The 22,580-nt window shown below is 44.6% G+C and overlaps 1 protein-coding gene across 2 annotated transcripts in view; it reads right to left on the reverse strand.

Annotated features, from left to right (window-relative positions):
* The window catches only part of RIOX2 (ribosomal oxygenase 2), a 32,270-nt gene extending 20,676 nt beyond the window's left edge, over positions 1–11,594 (reverse strand). For both annotated transcript variants that reach the window (XM_052639851.1, XM_052639775.1), the window contains exons 1-2: positions 11,531–11,594; positions 5,151–5,616 (exon numbers count right to left, since the gene is read on the reverse strand). In XM_052639851.1, coding sequence (XP_052495811.1) covers positions 5,151–5,579 — 429 coding nt within the window. In that variant the 5' untranslated portion in view covers positions 5,580–5,616; positions 11,531–11,594. The remainder of the gene's footprint in view (positions 1–5,150; positions 5,617–11,530) is intronic.
* Positions 11,595–22,580: the final 10,986 nt, after the last annotated feature.

The raw sequence follows: 22,580 nt of genomic DNA on the forward strand, positions 1-22,580 counted from the left end.
CGGAAAGCAAGAGACAGCAGCGGGGAAGCGACAGATGCAGAAGTGCAGGCGGGGACGATCAGAGTGGGGGAGAGGGCGAGAAGAGTAAAAGTCAGGATGTGCTTGGCAGGCTGCCCTGCCAGCACGCCTTGACGGCAGGGGCCTGGGAGTGGGGAGGATAAGCGAGAAATACTCTCGGGGTTTTGACTAAGGCAGTTAGTTAGCTCCCAGCACCATTCAAGTGGGAAAGATCTGCTAACGAATGAGTTTTCGGGGAAAAAAAAGAAAAGCTGTACGTTAGATGTGTTACATATGAGCTGCTAAGACCCCCCTATGCCGGCTGACTAAGTCTGAAGTTCAGGCAAAATGAAGGGTGAGGGTCTCGGAACTGCCTGACAAAAGGGTCCTTAGAGCAAAGAGAGCAGAAATAACAAACTGGGAAGAGGGTACAGGCAGGGAGCAGGGGACAGGGGTCAAGGAACACTCCCCTCTCTCACTCACTAGCTCTTCAGGACCTACGTCAGGCTGAGGGACCTAGAGAGGAGCCAGGTACTCCTGCGAGAGAAGGAAACCTGATTATCCCAAGGCAGGTGAGGGGAAGAAAGGCAGAATTGGGCCACGTGGGTATCGGCACTTTCTGTGCTCCAGGCTTCACCTACTTTAGTTACACAGCCTTCCCGGCAACCCTCTCACAGGGTGGGTACCATCACCCTGTGGGTGCCCATCCACACCGATGAGGAAGGAGGCCTGTCAGTGATGGATCCAGGATTCACATTCATGCAGCCCCATAACCACAACTCCACTGTAAAGAAAAATCACCTACAAAGAACACCACAGAAGCCCAACTTTTAAGCATCCATACATGCAGTGCCTGGCACCCAGAAGATATTGAAAGGATTTGCTGAGTAAACAATGACAATGGCTTAGAAGTCAATCTCACCTGCTGGAATGAAAAAAAAAAAAAAAACCTACAGAATTAAAAATACCAAGTGGGAAAGAATTGAGTCAGCATTAAACAAGCTTTGGGAGACATTTCCATATAAGCCATTGAGCTACTCTACATACGGAGCTCAAGGTTTCCACTTAACACAAGAATAATTCAATGGCACCTGAACAGCTCCAAAGAGTTCGCAGATCTCCCAAGCAATCTAACGTACACCTGGGAGCAGCCAGCAGGATGTGTAATTACATGGGTACAGTAACTGTCTGTCTGTCTGTCTCTCTCTCACGCGCGCGCGCTGACGGCCTGAGGACCATATGGGTGACCTTATGGCTTCCAACTGAAGTTTCTGGGTCTTTTAAGTAAGAAGCACATGTCTCCTTCTTCTTAAAGGTTACAGAAAACCCTATCATTTGTACAGGTTTTTCATTTCACTTTTAGATTCTCAGTCTGCCAAGTGTGGCCCACTAGAAAGAGATCTGGAGTCAAACCGTCTGAATTCAGGTTGTGGTTACAAGCTAGACTTCAACTTCTTCATCCGTGAAAGGAGGACTCCCACTCTAAGACTGTGAGAAACAGCATAAACTATCTCTATTTCAAATGCACAACAGTGTGCAAGTGTCACAGCTTCACAGCACTGACTTAGGCACAAACAAGGCTCCTGAAACCTGTCTCCTTTGACTCCTGTCCCCCAGCTGTGTCTGGAGCTGCCAAGGAAGACCCCAGAACAATGGAAAAGCGAAGGGGGCGGAGGTGGGCGGGGAGGCCCTCTCCTCTGCACTGACCTTCCTGCAGACTCAGCTGAACACAATGGCCAAGACCAGAGGCCCACACTGACACCTCAAGAACGGCGAAAACAAACATGCCAAAAGGCCAACTACACTTCAGGAGGGTCTTTAGACACACGGTTCAGAAAATGTTTTAATTCTGAAGTTAGAAGTCCTTTCTTAGTAGCTATGTAAGTCACAAATGTGAACTCGTTTCTTTCATGTGAAGTGGAGACCACAGTGATCGCCTCAGGTATTTCAAATGTGTGTTGGAAGATTCAAAAGTGAACACGTGTCAATATTTGGTTAACTCATCTGGACTCCTGATACACATAACCCGAAGCGGGTGGGGAGCAGCCTACCACTCTCCGGTTACCGCCTCACTCATTTCCAGACGAACTAGACTAGTAGGCTGTGCCCATTCTGCGACAGACCAAGAAAGTGCGGACTCCGAGTCCTTCAACCCGGACAGTGCGGAACTGCCTCTAGACTTCCCGATCCCGGTGTCAGTATGCCCATTAGTAAATACACACAACACTAAATCTGCTCCCAATACAACACTCAGAACCCACCTTCCCTCGTAGAGAGTGAACTCCAGCAGCTCATAGGCTTCTCAAGTTCTGGTGGTGGACGGTCAGGGGGAAAAGAAAACCACAAACAGGGCTTCCCTGCTGGCTCGGTGGTGAAGAATCTGCCTGCCAATGCAGGAGGCGTGGGTTCCATCCCCGGTCCAGGAAGGTTCCATGTGCTGCAGAGCAGCTAAGCTTGTGCACCACAGCTACCGAGCCTAGGCTCTGGGGCCTGGAACCACACCTGCTGAGCCTATGTGCCCTAGAACCCACGTTCTACAACAAGAGAAGCCACCACAACAAGAAGCCCTGCACTCAACAAAGAGAAGCTGCCGCTCACTGCAACTAGAGAAAAGCCTGCAGAGCCACAAAGAACCAGCAGAGCCAAACATAAATAATTAAAAGAACAAAAACAACCCCACAAACAACCAGGATGCCGCCTAGCCTAGCCTGGCGGCTGAGTTGAAACTGGGAAAGCTCATCCTTCCTGCTTTAATAAACATGACTTAAAGAGCTGAGTCAACAGGGCAAAGAAACAGTCCTGGCCACTTGAAACTGGGGAAGAGAAGTGCGCAGCACTCAAGCAGAAATGACAGCCACAGAGGACACCACACACATGCCAAACAATAATTTTCTGCTGGTCTGTGAACAAATCACATGTAATCAGCATCACTGATCTTTTCTATTCATAGTTCTTCAGTGTCTAAACACTACTTTTTTTAAGTGCTACTTCCAGCCAAGCAGAGAGTCAAGGACTAGCTCAGAGGGAAGTACCACGATGTACAGATTTTCTGAATGCAAATCATGACTTGGTCTGCAAGTGATTTATAAATTCCTTTCAGGAAGGATGCCCAAAAGGCTGGCATCCCAGGGACAGTTCAGCGGCTCATGATTGCCCAAGATGAACTATCTGGAATGAGGACCTGTACTGAAAAGTCTAAGAGTACTTGTACTTTATCCAGAGTACAAATAGTACAAAATCCTACAGGCAAGGGAAAGGCATTCACAGATGAGGGAGGTCTCATGGATCTAAGAAGGCAGCTCAAGATCTAGAATGACAAGCATTACTAGAGCTCTGACGACAGAGTCCTAGGAGGCGCCGCGCAGCCAGAAGCCACCCTCAGTGTGGAGCCCGACACACTGCTCTCCTCCTCCTCGAAGCTGGCACTCTGACTCAGCCAAGGGTCACAGAGGGGGGTTTCTGGCAGGGGATAAGACTTTTTTCTAAAACTCAGAAACAGCCTTCAATTGTGGGACAGCGGTCCTGTAAACATCTCAAACATCTAAGAGATGCTTTCAAATTACGGTGCTGGAGAAGACTGTTGAGAGTCCCTTGGACTGCAAGGAGATCAACCCAGTCAATGCTAAAGTAAATCAACCCTGAATATTCATTGGAAGTGTTAGGTAGGTAGAACAGGGAAAAGGAGCCCAAAATGGCGGTGGCTACAAGACAAGAAAGGGAAAAGCCCGCGAAAATGAAACAGAAGGTCTAAGGACTGGAGTGAGGACCTCAGGTAAAACAAACAACACTCCTGGCTGGCCCAGTTTACACGGGACAGGCCCAGGGAGAGAGAAACATATAAACAGAGGAGCCAGAGCCAGCTCTCTCTCCCTCTCCCCCGCACACTGGGGCGCTCTTCTCCTCGTGTCTTTAGATCGACATGCCCTCACGCCTCGAAGATGGATTTTCCTGCTATCTTCTAAATAAAATACTGTGCTGTAACACTGATTTGTCTAAGAGCTATCACATGGTCCATTCGAGACCTGAGAGCTATAACACGGTCTACCCAAGACCTGAGAGCTGCGACATGCCGGGGGGGCTTTAATGTCCGGCACTCCAAATCTCTGTTGTGACGAGACAAAGAATCGAGGAACACACAGTCGCGTGACAGAAGGACTGATGCTGAAGCTGAAGCTCCAATACTTTGGGCCACCTGATGTGAAGAGCCGACTCGACAGAAGAGACCCTGATGCTGGGAAAGACTGAAAGGCCAGAGGAGGGGGGGCAACAGAGGATGAGATGATTGGGTGGCATCACCGACTCAACAGACATGCGTCTGAGCAAACCCAGGAGATAGTGAAGGACAGGGAAGCCTGGAGTGCTGTAGTCCATGGGGTCGCAAAGAGTCAGACACGACTTAGCAACTGAACAACAACTAAGAGAGCAGGTTAGCTCATCCTAAATCTACGTTTTATAAACGCAGAAACTGGGCACAGAAGAAGCAGATTATTTCTCAAATGTCCATCACTGATGTAGAATAAATAAAAGATTAGTCAGTCGTGAAATCCAAGCTACCTTCCACCTACGGCTGCCCCACCACCACCCCAGCAGTTCCAGGACCTACTCTCAAAGCCAGCCTGGTGGGGCTGTCAACAAGGGTGAAGTCTCTTCCATAAAAGTGCCTCTAGTACATGGTCTGGTCACTGCTCAGAAGCCTCTGATAAGGAGATGTGGGCGGCAGAGGGAGGCAACTTCAAGAATAAAATGATCACCTTGATGCTATCATGCCTTACGTTACAGTGAAGAAACAATCCAGAGAGAAATGTCCACCATGGATCAAAACAAAAACCGGCCCACAGAAGTACTCCTGGAGGGGTAATGTCACTTTAACAAACTTTATAAACCTGCAATGTAATTTACTTTTTGCAGCTCAATGACACCGAACCATGTCCACCCTGAGCTGTTGCAGATTCTAACAGTTCAACCAAAAGGGAACATAAAAAAAAAAAAATCACTGAAGTTGGAATGCATTTGAAGACCAAACAGGTGTTGGCCCTTCTGAAACTGGCAGGAGACTAATCATCACCAAAATGGATTTATCCCTGAGCTGACCCATGGCCAAATGTTAGTACTTTAATACACACAAGGATTCTGCCCCTGGGAGAGCCTGTTACCTTAAATCTCTGAGGTTGGTGAAACTGAATTGTGGCCCTTTTCTGATCAAAATCTTGTCTCAACTGAAGAAAGTGCACTCTGCCATCTTTATTAAAAACCTTCTTCTTCCCGTGGACATAGCGGCAGACGTTCACGTCTCTCCCGTAGTATATACCCCAGCTGCACAGACTCGCCAGATCTGAGAGCCTGAACAGGGACTGGTAGTACGTGGCCAACGCAGTGTCGTCTCTCTGGATGAGGAGGGGTTTCTGCTCCCAGAATTCCTTGAAAAACGTCTCTGTCTTGATGGGCGAGATGAAACTTTCAAAGAGGCCACTGGGGCTGTCGAAGTTCAAAGGGGAAGGTCCACAGGCGGCCTCCACCTTCACCTGTTTAGGAACAGGCCCTTCCTCCTTCCCATCCCCTGCAGGTCTTGCTTTCTTTGGCATCGCTGTCTTCAAGACAAGGCAGTGAGGAAATGCAAACCTGCCAGAAGAACAAGACCCACGCATTTAGGTTTCCCGGGGCCAGTGTCAGAGGATCACGTACACGCGACCTGCACGGCTGCTAGGCCCTTCGTGTGCACTCTTCCTAAGTCAAGGCCATTTCCTCCAGGATTAACATACAACCTGAAGCCAACACCATTTCTTCCATTTGATCCCACCTCAGACACCACGCAGAGTACATAGTCATAGAAAGGGAAGCCTGTTTCCTTGTACACAAGCACTTAGTCATGGAATTCACTACTTATTAGAGGTATAATTATCCCACGTTAAATGACTCAACCATCTCAGCAGTTTCTAGTCACGGCTGTAGCCTGTGGCCATTGACACAGCAAAGTCAAAATCTTAAAATCTGGCTTTAATCCGCACCAGGTCCCAAATCTAATTAGATGCAACTGAGTAATAAACACTTGACTCAATCCAGAGCCGCCCACAGCCAGGTGCTCCTTGCCACAGCCCTACCCCGGCTTGCTGTCTTGGGAGCCACCTGGGCAGTGGTGCCACCTGGTGGCTGGAGCAAGACACTGCCCGCTCCGGAGTCTTCCTCAAGCACCTGGACTGCCTGACTTCAAACCTCAGCTTATTCCTGAAAACTGCCACCTTATCAGAAACATCCCATTAAAAAATAAAACAAAAAAATTAGACACTGAAAGTGAACGGTAAGACAGTCATATCCCAAGGCTTTTAAAGAGCTATAACTTTTTAACTAAAATAAGGCATACTAAAATGGCAACATCATTAACATCTAAGGCAGCCCTCCAACCCTCTCTAGCTTTCAGGTGTGCACACATCCCCTGGGAGCACAGGTCTCAGGTGGGACTGAGATTCTGCATCTTTGGCAAGCCCACAGGTAATGACGCTGCTGCTGGGTCACAGACCACACTTGAGTAGCAAGAGGATCGACCTTCCTGGTATTGCCAAAGGTCTCAGAACTGCGATACCAAGACACAATTGTCTCATTCACATGCAGGGGCCCTTCATCTGGATTTCAAGAATAATACTTCAATTATAGGAGTTCCGAAACAGCAAAATCCTATTTTAAAGTACATTTATTTCTAGGGGAGGGGGTCCACTGCTTTTACCAGATTCTTAAAGAAGCCCCCATCCCCAAAAAAGATTAAGAAGCATTGTGCTTGTTAAAAAAAAAAAAAAGTTTTTCCCAAAGACTGGTAATTTATTTATAAATGTTATGCCTTCCTGTGTTGTTGGACTATCAAGAATTTTCTGCTCTTCTGTCATAACTAAGCCATATTTCAGCTACATTGTGGACTGAGAAGAATGAATGGTCTGCTCTGGGAAGTACTTACCCAAACAACATGTTACACATTGCAACAATAATCTACCAATTTATAATTGATAAATTCAGGATAAATCTAGAAAATAAACTTAGAATTAATCCCTTTGTCTAGTGTATGAGCCCATTAGTCACTTAGTGGCCGTAATGCTGAGCAGATCGACTGTTTCAGTGTCAAGCTTGAGCTCGTATGACCCTCATTTTACTTGATAATGGCCCCAAAGTGCACCAGTAATGATGCTGGCAATTCAGATATTCTCTTACCGTGTCTAATTCATATATTAAAGTTTATTATAGCTATCTGTGAATAGGGGAAATGCACAGTTCATGCAGACTTCATTGCCATCCATGGTTTCGGGCATCTTTTGGGGACCTTAAAACATTATCAGCCATGGATAAGGAGGCACTACTATGCAAAACTCACCAGTGGCCTCATTCTAGCTTCTAAATTTCGTGCCCACAAACAGTTCCTTCAAAAGATCAGGTGGTTTTGATAGGAAACACAGGACCAAGTGTTTACAACACAAATTGATACTAAAAGCTTGCATGGAAGAGTAACGGGTTACAAGTTAAGGTTTTTCCCCAGGGTGGTGGACTTCAGATATATCATTGATAAGATACATTTGCTGAAAATCTTTCCTATTCCTTTTAAGTTAAACAGACCAGTTTGCTTTCTCAATTGAAAAATCAAAGCTTTGATAAGACCAAGTACTGCTACTACTTGGAGCCCAGAAGTGAGGTAGAAATACAAGGACAAATGAAAGCAGACTCAGTGAAGAGCACCACTTGTGCAAAACAGAGTTACCCACTATCCCTTGAGGACCTCCCTGGTGGCTCAGTGGTAAAGAATACGCCTGCAGTGTGGGAGACCCAGGTTCAATCCCTGGGTTGGGAAGATTCCTGGAGGAGGAAATGGCAACACACTACAGTATTCTTGCTTGGAAAGTTCCATGGACAGGGGAGCCTGGCGGGCTGCAGTCCATGGGGCTCCAAAGAGTCGGACATGACTGAGCATGCACGTGTGCACTATCCCTTGAAAGTCAGTATGTGCAGATGTCTGGGCTGGGAACTTAGATTTCAGAAGTGCTCCTAACACCACTAACGGAAAAGAGGGGCTCATTGTGACAACGCTCTTTGGACAAACAATGTGATTATACGTGGTTACACGCCAGGCAGAGGCATCTGCGTGATGAGCCCCCAGTGCAAGCCCTGGACACTGAACGTCAGATGAGCTTCCCTGGTTGGCAGCACTTCACATGTGCTGTCACAGCCAGCTGCTGCAGCAGTGAAATGCTTGGTCTCCATCCGCTGTAAAAAATTAGCTGTGAGTCCTAGCAAGCCACTGGCCCAGGGGATGGTTCAGGGACCCCTGACATACTGCTCACATTTAACTGTTAAAAACTGCTAGGCTGCCTCAGAAGGTCTGCGCCATTAAAGGTACTCAATAATGAAAAAGCAATTTCATATTCAGCCACACATTTCTTATCCCTCACAACTGGTCACTTTAAAATTTATTTAAGGAATGCAAGCAGCAGGAAGATGTAAACAAAAGGTATTTTTTTTTAAGCACAATATACGAACACAGTATAAGCATATTCACTAGACAGTGAATATGAAAGTGTGAAACAAAGTGTGCAGAATACTTCAGCCAAAAAATAAGATCACTTGAAGCATTTTTCCCATCCACAATCAGTAACAAAATAAATCCCAACAGTGCATAACAAATGCTTTTGTTAGAATATGAATTTTGCTACTTTTACTGCCAAAACTTACATCATTTATTGTTTCTCTGAGTTCATACTGAAATGATTTGAGGCTCAGTTCATTGGAACCTAGCTTAGAGGATCCTAGGCAAACTTACTATTTCTGATTCTCACATTACCCATATTGTAAGACAACCATTCTTTTTAACAGTTTGTGGGAGATCGAGAGGAGAACAGATGACATACTCCACCACATTAAACACACAAAAATAGTAAGCTCTATCACAATTTCAGAAACAAAAAGTAAAAAAGAAAAAAAAGCTGTGTGTCTTGAAAGAAATATAGGAACAAGAGAATACTTTGGGAAAATACAGCCAACACAAGTCTGCCTCTAAACCTCACAGACCACCCAATCAGAATTTAAGAGTAAATATTTTTATAAAGCTACAAGAGAAAAAAAAAGCCAGCATTTAAAAAGCATGTTTCCAATCTGAGTTGACTATAGCATTAAAGAAGCTGCCCAGGTGGCGCTAGTGGTAAAGAACCCACCTGCCAATGCAAGAAACCTGCAAGAGATGCAGGTTCGATCCCTGGGTTGTGAAGATCCCTCGGAGGGGGTAATGGCAACCTACTCCAGTATGCTTGCCTGGAGAATCCCGTGGACAGAGGAGCCTGGTGGGCTACACTCCATGGGGACGCAAAGGGTTGGACACAACTGGAGCGACTTAGCAGCAGCATAGCATTAAAGTGTAAAAATATTAAAAGAAAAGATTCAAGGTTCCTATTTTACTAACTGCCCACAGATGAAACACAGCCACTAAACAATATGAAGGATTAAACTCCACAAGAAAATCAATATTGATACCCATTCTACAGCCAGCAAACACAAACAAAATCTTTATATTTTTAAGTGCCCTAACGTTCTTTTCTATGGTAATAGTCACTGACCAGAAATCTTAAGGCAGGACACCTATCTGCACATTCCCAGAGCTACTACAGAGCAGGGCACATAGGAGGGTCCTCAAACACTTTTAGTGCATTTCTTTTTCACCTTTTGGATACAATTTTGGAGGGGAAAAAATCTCAAAAGCCTTACATAAAACAGAGTTGGGGGAAAACAGATGGTTTGTTCAGCGGGGTTATTCTTATGATGGCAACTCTTTTCAGACCTGAAAGGCACCTTAACCATCACCAATCAGATGGAGGTGTGTCTTTTAATCTCCAGAGCTGTGTTTTACAGACTGTAGTCAAATCACCAGGAAAGCTTGTTAGTATGCAAATTTCTGGGCCCCTTATCAAGCCTATTTAGCATTTCTGGGAGCCAAGGCCAGAAAGCTGCAGTAACTCAGTCAAAAGTTTCTTTTTAAAGGTATCCGCAGGAATTTTAGATCCACTAACAGAGAGGAAGATCTAGGGAAACTCAAGCTCAGTTAACACTCAAGTAAGCTGACAGAAATGATGCATCAACACCTGTAACAAGGTTGCCTGCTGCTGCTGCATGGCTTCAGTCCTGTCCGACTCTGCCACCCCACAGACGGCAGCCCACCAGGCTCCTCCGTCCCTGAATTCTCCAGGCAAGAACCCTGGAGTGGGTTGCCACTGCCTTCAATGCATGAAAGTGAAAAGTGAAAGTGAAGTTGCTCAGTCCTGTCTGACTCTTAGCGACCCCATGCACTGCAGCCCACCAGGCTCCTCCGTCCATGGGATTTTCCAGGCAAGAGTACTGGAGTGGGGTGCCATTGCCTTCTCCAACAAGGTTGCCTAGGCTGACCTAAAAGATTTCTCTGGGGGAATGTTTACCAAAACAGGGAAAAGCAGTTCTCCTATTGACCTAAAGCAGTGACTGGCACTTATCTTTTCAGTTCTTAGAAATAATGGATTGAACCTCATTAATATATTTTAGTAATCATGACTTGTTACAATGGATGGGGGCTGAGGACCAAAACTATCCAAGCGATGGTGGAAGAAGCTTGATAAATCAGGTTTTTCCACTTAAAGATAAGCCCAGTGAAATCAAATACTTGGCGCCGAATTTACAGCTGATTTTTGGAGTAGTCAGGCTTCCTTCCCAGATGGCGCAGCGGTAAAGAATGTGCCTGCTAATCCAGAAGATCCAGGTTCCATCCCTGGGTTGGGAAGATCCCCTGGAGAAGGGAATGGCTACCCACTCCATCTTGCCTGGAGACTCCATGGGCAGATGCAGAGGAGCCTGGCGGATACAGCCCATGGGGTCGGAAAGAGTCGGACATGACTGACCACTCACGCAGGCACGCACTGGAGACGGCGAAAGCCAAGCCAACACTTCCTGCAAACACATGTACCACCAACCTGATCTCATTAACCTGATAGATAACCCAACAGCAGTTGGGGAGCCGTTCTAGAAATATCCAGTGACGAAAGAATGACCGGGAGGATAAACTGTCATTTTTAAGTCCGGGTGGGGCGAGAAAAAGGCAGCTGTCTCTGCCCTAACTTCAGGTTTCCCTGCGGAAAAGCCCGGGGCTCCTAGGCCCGCCTGGGAGCACAGCCCACGTGGTGGCCGCGCTCCCAGACCGCCGGCCACGAGGGCGAGAGCGGGCATCACACTCGCTGCGAAAACTGCGAACTTTCGTGTGCTCGTCCAGTCTGAAGCCCACCGGCCGAGCACGTGGCTTCTCTCAGTGCCTAGGCCACTCCAGACCCTAACCCCAGGTCTGAGCGGCGCCAAACCGGCGTGCGCGCTATCCGCGCGCCGGGCCCAGCGACCACCAGCGCTCTCTGGCCCGGGCCGGGGTGCACCGAAGCTCCCAGCCCGAGTCCTGCGGTTCCCCCCACCCCGACCTTGCTCCACCCACACTCGCGCTTCGGCGTCGGGAGAATGAGCACCACCCCCAGACAGAGGCCGGGACGGATGCACTCACCGGATTCAAGCCAGTTACGCGCGGCCTCCAGCGTAATGGTCGGCGACGCGAGCCGGGGGCGGGGCGGCGCGGCGCGGCGCGGCGCGGCGCGCGCATGCTCGGGGCGGCCCCTCCTGCTCTGGGGCGGCCCCTCCTGCTCTGAGCCGGCCTCCTGGTGCAACCGGTGGAGGCAGGGACCACTCCTAGCGTCTAGGTGCGGAGGGGTGTTCGGAGTTCATGCCCGTAGATTTCTTTTTTTGCTATTAAATGAAATAAGTGAAGGCTTTTCTTGAATTGGTGAGGGATGAGGCTCAGGATTTGGGGGGACGTGATCTAGTACAATCCTGTTTCTTTAATGAATGGAGAAACTGAGGCCGGGAAGGGGGAAGTGAGCTGCCCAAGTTTAAGGAGCTAGATAGTGGTGCAGGTTCTCCGTCGCTTTCTTTGGGGCGCTCTGCTACGCTGTGTTGCTTTGTACTAAGTCAACTGTAATTTGTATCATGTTGCTCCCGGAGAGAGAATAATAATTTTAAAAGGATACTGGAAATTCTTGAGACTGGCTGTAAAAGCAAAGAACAAAAAGGAATTATTTTAGTAACACTCCTTTTGACTCATTGGGACTTTTGGACGAAGAGGCCTGGAACCAGTGGGCAGAGGGTCAACTAACTGCTCACCTTTGCTCTGGCCTGTGCAATTTTTGCTCTCAAGACAGCCAGAGGGGACACAAAGGAAGTCCTTATTTCATTCTGTTAAGATGATTGAGGCCAGAAGCTGTTTCTGATGGTCAAGTGACAAGCAAATGGGAACAAAGTATACCCTTATGCTTGTCAAAACTAACAATAACGAATATTTCCAAAAATGAATGCATAAACTGTGATGAAATAACTTGTATAGGCGTATACCTAATGAAATTTTTACTTGAAATTTTAATGAAAGCCCTGAAACAGGAGACATCTACCATTGTTGAGCACATACTATTTCCCACACACTTTTAAAAGCTGTGTACTCAAACTTACTAATCCATACAAAAATCTACGAGAAGGCTGCAGTTATCTCATTTTGCATGGGAGGAAAAGGAGGTACCAAGAGACTATGTTATTAGCCAAAGGCAGGCTTTCTTACCGTGGGCACTACTGACATTCGGGGCCAATAATTCTTTATTGTATGGAGATGACCTGCATTGTAGCAGCATCCCGGCCTCTACCCCTTAGATGCCAGTGCTACCCACATCAAGTTGTGACAGCCGAAAAAGTCTCTAGACCCTACATAATTTCTCTGTGGCAAACCACTGCTTTAATAGTAGCCCCCACCCAGCATTTAACTTCATACTGTAGTGCAGTTACATGCCACACTTCTCAAGAGAAGGTGCTTGATACTGCCCTGTAGGACTCACTGAAAAGGCCTGAACAGGTTCCATGAACAGCACCCACAGTCAGAGTATATAAGAGAAGACTGGAAACTAAAGGGCAGATTGTGCATCTGTGTAGCAGAGATTGCTGTAGCATTTCCCTTCCTCGCAGAGTTGGACACAACTGAAGCGACTTAGCAGCAGCAGCAGCAGCCCAAGACAACTGGCAGGGACTCCGGAGCCAACAGAGAGACCTGGGGCATCCGCAGGCCATCCTGAGCACTGAAGCAACTTAGCAGCAGCAGCAGCAGCCCAAGACAACTGGCAGGGACTCCGGAGCCAACAGAGAGACCTGGGGCATCTGCAGGCCATCCTGAGCACTGAAGCAACTTAGCAGCAGCAGCAGCAGCCCAAGACAACTGGCAGGGACTCCGGAGCCAACAGAGAGACCTGGGGCATCTGCAGGCCATCCTGAGCACTGAAGCAACTTAGCAGCAGCAGCAGCAGCAGCCCAAGACAACTGGCAGGGACTCCGGAGCCAACAGAGAGACCTGGGGCATCCGCAGGCCATCCTGAGCAGCTGGCTGTTTGCTGAGCTGTGGGCTGTGCTGGTTTGCTCCAGGGCTGCTATCAGAGGAGATCCCAGTGTGTTTACAAAGGTCTTGGATCCCTGAGTCGTGGCTTGGAGTTGAGGGAATGGCTTGTGAACAGAAACCCAGGTGGCTGCTTCTTGCCTGGAGGATCCTGAAGGAGGGGGCAACACTCTGAGGCCCAAGTGCACCTCTAGCACGCTTTGTCAAGGACCATCGAGCATCCTCTGGGCGGAGTGGGTGCTGTGCAAAGTACCTGGGTTTGGTACTTTTGGATGGTACCCTGTCAAAGAGAGTGACATAGCAGGTGATGAAGGCCAAGCATTAAGAGGCAGAGGGGTCCACTGGTATGGACCAGAAAGGAGGTATGGGGCACAGGAAGTCAGTCAGTGATCTCAGGGTTAATTTCAATGCACCTCAATGTGTAGACTGCCAAAAGAACCTTTGTCTGCATCACTTGAAAACATCAACATTTGAACACCTGTTATCAGGCCAGCTATATAATAAGTGTGAAATGAAAGCATGGAGCTTCTTCTTCCAAAGGGAGGGGTAAAGTAAACTGAAAGTGTTAGTTACTCAGTCGTGTCTGACTCTTTGTGACCCCATGCACTATAATCTGTCAGGCTTCTCTGTCCATGGAATCATCCAGGCAAGAATACTGGAGTGGGTTGCCATTCCCTTCTCCAGGGAATCTTCCTGACCCAGGTATCAAACTCGAGTCTCCTGCATTGCAGGCAGAGCCTTTACTGTCTGAGCCACCAGGGAAGTCCAAGGTAGGGGTAAAGTGTCATTAAAGATACTAAGAATTAAAACCGTTCCTTTCTTTTGCCTCCTTTCTCTCTACTACAATGGTGCTGTTTTCAATTTGCAGTATTTAATGTCATGTTCTTGGGAGCATAGGAATACTTGAAAGGTGAGTGCAGACTCGCAGGAGGGCCCTTCGGTGCTTCTTGGAGCCACGTATGCACAGGAGCACCCGCCTCACAGGCTGTCGAGTTCTCCCATATGTTAAACATTGGTCCCACACTGCCGTGCCCTGGCCAGGGGTGGGGAAACCAATCCCTGAGGCACTGGTCACAGCCCCAGCCACAGCAAACCAGCTGGAGACTGCAACCTTCCACCTGGGGCACAGTCCTTACCTGGATGGGGTGGTTAGAGGCTTGCCCCAGTCCAGTCACCCTCCAAACACACCATGGCACTGCCAGCCCAGGGCAGTTACAGGGTGTGGGATGTGCACCCTGTCCACCCCCGCCCCCAACCCCAGATCTGTGTACCTGCCTCTCCTGGGGCAGAGGGAAGCCAGGGACAACATTGGTTGCCATGGGGATGGGGGTTGGGTGGGGAATCTGGGAAAGCAAGGTCCAGAACTGACCTCACAAGGTGGGAAGCAGAAGTGCACGTGCCAAGCCTGGTACATGCTAGTTGTTCCAAAAGACTTCCTTTCAAAAACAGAGTCAAAGATTATGTTATTCACAATTTCAAGCTAGCCACTGTAGAGTAGTAACCTCCAAGGGTGAGGCCCTGTTTAAGGGCACTGGTTGTCTGCCCAAGAGACAGGCCTTACCTTCTACCCAGAGGACATCAACAAAGTCAGCTCAAATACATATCATTTCAGTAAAAGACTTGCCAGTTCTTTCCCTATTCCTCCCCATCCATTCCTGGCCCCTGAACCTGGTGGGATGGGGGGAGGGTGGGAGGCAGGGAAGTATGAAAGAGCAGATTCTACATTATTCTTTGGACAGTTTCCTCGATTCAGGGTGCAGGCCTGAGCTGGCAGGAGGGAAAACAGACCTGAATCAGTCTATGCCGGAAAGTTAGTATCACTGTTAGCAAAGTGAGTGAGTGGTGTGCGTATTGTGTGCTTGTTGACTGATTGACTGAATTGATTGACAGTTCAAAGTATCCAAGAGGTAATGGAATTCACCTGAGAAGTCAGCTAGGGGCAGAGAAGGAATCACCAATAAAGCATGTTTGACAATGACTGATGAAAAATACAGCCATTTTCTGCTGGTACCTCCAAGTTCCAATTGTTTCACATAAAACTATGGTTCAACAATGTGATAAATAGTAACCAAGTGGAACTCACTGGAAATTTCCCATCAGTAACATCACTGCATAAAAGGGGTAAATGATAAAGTCATAAGCATAATTTGAAATGGGTTATTTTAGTCAAGGTGGCATATTGTATTGATTAGTGACTGTCATGTAATTTAATTGCTTTGATTACCCAAAGACACATCATTTTTTGTCCAAATGAGCAATAGTTATCTGATTGTATCAATCAAGACCAGGATTATCCAAAATAATAAAAGATAATTAACTCTACATTCAAATCCAAATCTTTTCCAAAGATATATGGGACTTTAAGGAGTTCATTTTATGGATCAATCACATTTTTAGCTTCCACATTAGCCTTTCCTTTGTTTTATTTTTCTCTCCTACATCAAATTCATATATTGAATTATTAGGGCTTGTTTTCACAAAGCCTTCTCTTTTTTGTCTACCTGAATTGCATATTTATTTAAAAGGTGTTTATCATGATCCAAGCGAGCCTCCTTTCACCTTGATTCACCATTTAATTTAAATATGACCTCATTCAAGATACATCTAATTAACAAAACATATTTTAAGTTATTTTGGGGTGGTATGATAGCTCTAAAAATGTATTTAATGAGTGGTGTTAATAACGCTTCTTTATTAAAGTGAAAAATGCGTGAAACACCTGCATTAATGCATTAACACCTGCATTTAACACCTCTCTGAAGAAGGGAAGAAATGAATGTGGATGCAAGAACTTCCTTTCTTCAGATGCCTTGTTCACCTAGTCTTCTTGGAGCTATTAGAACGTATATGCCACTTTTAAAGGACACAGGCTTGCATATCAATCTCAGAAAGCCTTATTAGTTCACACTAGGTTTAAAAATAGTTGGTAATGACATTATAACTTCATCTACTTTTGACTGCCTAAGGCAAGAAATGATCAGCTAAGTAGCACAATTTTGTAGGAAGCCTTTGAAGCGCTCTTGTACAAATAAGTTTCTACATTGATCCTAGGTTTAAAAGTAATAGCTCATCCTTCAAAAGACCTGATAATAAAACACCGTCCAGTTTTTCTCCCTAAAACAAATTAAGTAGCAATATATTGAAAAGAAAACTGGTAATTTTTTCCCAGTGACTGTGAAATCTGTCATCACTTTTGGCCCCATCATTGACCAAAAGCATTATGATTAACCAGGGGATTGAAGAACACCTGACGATGCCAAACGTTTTCTGAAGTTCCTGTTTTCTTGCAAAGTATAGCAAAGGTTGAAACCCACCCCCACCACTTTATTTTCTGAGGAATGGCCACCTTGCTTTCATACATTCTGGGTTAACCCCCACCATCCCCTTTCCTCAGTGGATGTGACTCTCTTGTTTGTCTCTTGTTTATAGCTCTGTTTGGATTTCTTGGTCTCCTTCCTTTTCTTTGAGATGTTCCTAATTATGAACATCCTTCCTATTGCAACAGCCTAAAAAAAACCATCTCCTTAATTATTCCACGTATTTTGTCTCTCATAACTTCTTTACAAGAGGAAAAAAAAATTCAAGTTCTTTATCAAATTCAGGAAAATCAAACTGCAATTGGAAAGTGATAGGACTTTGAGAAGACAGGAGTACCAGACTACCGTACCCACCTCCTGAGAAACCTGTATGCAGGACAAGAAATTCTCCAAGCCAGGCTTCACCAATACATGAACCGTGAACTCCCTGATGTTCAAGCTGGTTTTAGAAAAGGCAGAGGAACCAGAGATCAAATTGCCAACATCCGATGGATCATGGAGAAAGCAAGAGAGTTCCAGAAAAACATCTATTTCTGCTTTCTTGACTATGCCAAAGCCTTTGACTGTGTGGATGACAATAAATTGTGGAAAATTCTGAAAGAGATGGGAATACCAGACCACCTAACCTGCCTCTTGAGAAATCTGTATGCAGGTCAGGAAGCAACAGTTAGAGCTGGACATGGAACAACAGACTGGTTCCAAATAGGACAAGGAGTACGTCAAGGCTGTCTATTGTCACCCTGCTTATTTAACTTCTATGCAGAGTACATCATGAGAAACGCTGGACTGGAAGAAGCACAAGCTGGAATCAAGATTGCCGGGAGAAATATCAATAACCTCAGATATGCAGATGAAAACACCCTTATGGCAGAAAGTGAAGAGGAACTAAAAAGCCTCTAGATGAAAGTGAAAGAGGAGAGTGAAAAAGTTGGCTTAAAGCTCAACATTCAGAAAACGAAGATCATGGCATCTGGTCCCATCACTTCATGGGAAATAGATGGGGAAACAGTGGAAACAGTGTCAGACTTTATTTTGGGGGGCTCCAAAATTACTGCAGATGGTGACTGCAGCCATGAAATTAAAAGACACTTACTCCTTGGAAGAAAAGTTATGACCAACCTAGATAGCATATTGAAAAGCAGAGACACTACTTTGCCGACTAAGGTCCGTCTAGTCAAGGCTATGGTTTTTCCAGTGGTCATGTATGGATGTGAGAGTTGGACTGTGAAGAAGGCTGAGTGCCGAAGAATTGATGCTTTTGAACTGTGGTGTTGGAGAAGACTCTTGAGAGTCCCTTGGACTACAAGGAGATCCAACCAGTCCATTCTGAAGGAGATCAACCCTGGGATTTCTTTGGAAGGAATGATGCTGAAGCTGAAACTCCAGTAATTTGGCCACCTCATGCGAAGAGTTGACTCATTGGAAAAGACTCTGATGCTGGGAGGGATTGGGGGCAGGAGGAGAAGGGGACGACTAACGATGAGATGGCTGGATGGCATCACAGATTCGATGGACGTGAGTCTGAGTGAACTCCGGGAGATGGTGATGAACAGGGAGGCCTGGCGTGATGCGATTCATGGGGTCGTAAAGAGTGGGACACGACTGAGCGATTGAACTGAACTGAGCTGAACTGAGGACAAGAAGCAACAGTTAGAACTGGACATGGAACAATGGACTGGTTCCAAACTGCGAGAGGAGTGCATCAAGGCTTGTCATCCTACTTGTTTATCATATATGCAGAGTACATCATACAAAATCCTGGGCTGGATGACTCACAAGTGGGAATCAAGATTGCTGGGAGAAATATCAACAACCTCAGATATATATGCAGATCTGAGTGAAGAGGAAATAAAGTGCCTCTTGATGAAGGTGAAAGAGGAAAGTGAAAAAGCTGGCTTAAAACTCAACATTTGAAAAACTAAGATCATGGCATCTGGTCCCATCACTTCATGGCAAATAGATGGGGAAAAGTGGAAACAGTGTCAGATTTCATTTGCTTGGGCTCCAAAATGACTGCAGATGGTGATTGCAGTCATGAAATTAAAAGACACTTGATACTTTGAAGAAAAACTATGACAAACCTAGACATCATTTTAAAAAGCAAAGACCACTTTGCCAACAAAGGTCCATGTGGTCAAAGCTATGGTTTTACCAGCAGTCATATATGGATGTGAAAGCTGGACCATAAAGAAGGCTGAGCGCTGAAGAATTGATGCTTTTGAACTGTGGTGCTGGAGAAGACTTGAGAATCCCTTGGACAGCAAGGATATCAAACCAATCAATTCTAAAGGAAATCAACTCTAAATATTCATTGGAAAGACTGATGCTAAAGCTGAAACTCTAATACTTTGGCCACCTGATGCAAAGAGCTATCTCACTGGAAAAGACCCTGATGCTGGGAAAGATGGAGGGCAAGAGAAGAGAGAAGCAGGCAACGGAGGATGAGATGGTTGGATGGCATCACTGACTCAATGGACATGGGTTTGAGCAAACTCAGGGAGGTAGGACAGGGAAGCCAGACACACTCAGTTCAAAAGATCAGACACAGTTTAGCGAGTGAACAACAACAGGGCTTTGAAATTAGGCAGGACTTTACAGTTTGATGTAGTGTTTTAAAACAATGTTTATAAGGAGAGAGTGGGTGGCTCCTTCACAAGTGAGGTAGTTGGGAATGTAACTGACTGTTTTGCCTAAGTTCCTGCCAGGAAATAACAGGAACACCAGGTATAGAATTTTAGTTGAAACAGCAATTTCCTTACTACCTCCTTCTCTTGCTTCTTTGAGGATGTTACTTAATCTCATTGAAATTTTGACCTTCAGCATAATAGAATTAGATATAATTATTTTCCTCATTAATCTTCATGTAAAAAAGGTACACATGCATTTATGTGTGTGTTTATGTGTGCGATTTAAACAGGCTTATGAGTGGCACGAAACAAAACAAGAAACCTCATTCATGAAAACTCACCCGCTTGCAAGGATTAAGACAATGTACCGTAAAATATGATTCTGTACCAACTCATAGGCAACTACTTGTAATCTCCATTGTTTTCCTGCTTACAAAGATGGTTTGTGGCAGCAATAAAATCATGAAAGGAAGCCAGATTCCAACAAATTGGACTGCTTTGATGTAAGTATTTTATATAATACTGAAACTTATTTTATACATAGGGAATGTCAAGGGATATATGTTCATATATGAGGGCTCTGCTTTGGGGGAAAAAATGAACTAAAAATAAAAAGTTCCTTCAGTGACAGTAATCTATACCCGAGAGCTCCCAGATAGATAGGTGAGCCTGACATGGCAGATTCTAATAGCAAACAGTGATTCTACAAAGAGAATAAATGCTGACACTTGGATATGGCTAGAAACTTCATTTGTTTCTAAAATAATGTCACATAAATACTTTTTATGTTGCTAATTACAGCCCATTATAATAGCATACAGTGGAAAATAAAGCAAATGTCCCATAGGAGATGGGTTAAGTAAACGGTGGTACACTCATTCAGTGAATTGTTCTGTGCATATAAAGATTAGTTTGGCTGGCGGGGGGTGGGAGTCGGGGAGGGGGGAGAATGGCATAGCTGTCAATGATAAAAATCAAACAAATTGATTATAATTGCTTATAATCCAAGGAAGAAAACCTAGCTAAAAACAGCACAGTTTAGACACATTTTCAAACAGAATGTATGTTTAATAAGTCAGGGAGTATCCCTCTTCAGTTACCGTATCACCAACAAGTGTTTGGTATGAGGTAAGTGAGTGAAAGTCACTTCAGTCGTGTCCAACTCTTTGCAACCCCATGGACTATACAGTCCATGGGATTCTCCAGGCCAGAATACTGGAGTGGGTAGCCTTTCTCTTCTCCAGGGGATCTTCCCAGCCCAGGGATCGAACCCAGGTCTCCCGCATTGCAGGTGAATTCTTTACCAACTGAGCCACAAGGTAAGCCCATGACATAAGGGTTTACATTAATAAATGAAAATACATACAAAATATTTTGTTACAAATATATAATGTTATACACAGAAAAAAATCTAAGAATATTCATTAAAATAAAAACTGTTTAAGTGGATTTTGTTTGCTGATTGGTATTTTTAATTTTTATAATAAAATTGTATTTCTTTTGTAATCAGAAAAAAACAACAAAGTTAAAATATATCTGCTCATAGGTTTTTTAGCACAATCCTTATAGAATAGCCTGTTTCTATATTTAGTCAGTTTATAGAGCTGGCTGGCTTTTTCCTAAGCTTGGAAAGCAACTTATTTTTGAAATCCTCCTATTTTATCCAAGCTTATCCCTCAGCGAACAATCACACACAGTCTGCTCCAGACTGTAATGAGTAAATGAAGTGAAAATCACAATGAGGTAACCATTGTATGCTGTCTGTCACTCACAGATTTCCCAGGTAAGTGTGACTTCATTCTTCATGAAATAAGAACCAAACCCAGAAACCTTGTTGCTCCCCAGCAGAAATGCAACTCACAGGAACAGCTCTGTCCTCGCTGTTATCAAGAAGTCACTGATCTGAAAAGAAAATGAGCTAAAATCCTAGCAGCTTACTCTGAATGCTCTAATAATTCTCTTGAGCAGCAAATATATTTTAGACATTCATTACTGACAAATAAAATGTCTGTGTTTCTAGACATTAACAAAAGTTACATTCGGTTGGCCAACAATTGTGTATTAATGGTCCTCAAGAGGAATGCTGCGTGTAAGTGTAGTGTGATAAAGACTCATTTTTCTAGTCTAGATTGCCAAATGTATTCAATGATGCATTTGACTTTAAATTGTGAAATGAATATGCCCAAGGGAAGCATTAGATGTCCTGAATGTTACAGTTCAAATAAGAGAAAGGAGGCAATATCTGAAAAACCAGAGTCAGAAGAAGGGAACTGTGTAGATCTGCTTTGTTCATTTGTAGATTTGTCTCTCTCTTTTTCTTTTTTTGGCATCAATTATATACAGAGCATATCAGAAGCAGAAATGTTAATCCAACTATAGTATTTTGCTTAAATAATAGCTACAAATTCTCAAAGATCCACTTAGGATATTAATCTGTTTTACATTTGAAAATATAATCCTAGAAAATATTATCCCTTTTAAGTCACACTTAAAAACTATTTAATAAATAGTTTTAAATTTTATTTATTTTCTCTCTCCAATCAAATAGAGAAAGTTTTAAAATAAATTAAATTAGCTCAACTTTGGACAGTTTCCTAGAAAAATATAATCCTTAGAAAATTTTGAAAGAATTGGAGAGTTTTATTAAGAAAATAGAATGATGTATCCCCAAATTAGCCTTTCCATGAGGGAAATCATAATAGAGAAAGAATTCGCCTTTTGCACCCAAGAGGAAACTAAGTTTCTAGAACATTATGTCATTTTCTAGAGAATCAAAACCAATGTTATTGGTAAACAAGTAGGACGTTATTTGTCTCTTCACCTGGCATGAAATAATTCAAATTATTTTATTTCACTTTATGGTAAAGAAATAAATGGCAAGACACCTGAAAGTAATACACTGTTTATTTCCCTTAATTCAATCCCAGAAATCAAAATAGGATGAGAAATATTTCATACTTCCTATCAAGAGCTTATCTCTAAATGGAATCTTTTTCACAAATACTTAACACGAAAACATGCACACTGTCAATCTACAAAATGAATGCTGATCACTGGAGTTTTTTTCTACTTACCAAACATTTACTTAATACCCACCTGACCCTATTTACTTAGTTCCACCAAAGTTACTAAAGATTGCTATGGGATACATAAATTTTCCACTCAACCCCATGTCTGGAAGTATCT

The sequence above is a fragment of the Budorcas taxicolor genome, chromosome 1 (genome assembly GCF_023091745.1).
Source record: "Budorcas taxicolor isolate Tak-1 chromosome 1, Takin1.1, whole genome shotgun sequence".
Taxonomy (NCBI): Eukaryota; Metazoa; Chordata; class Mammalia; order Artiodactyla; family Bovidae; genus Budorcas; species Budorcas taxicolor.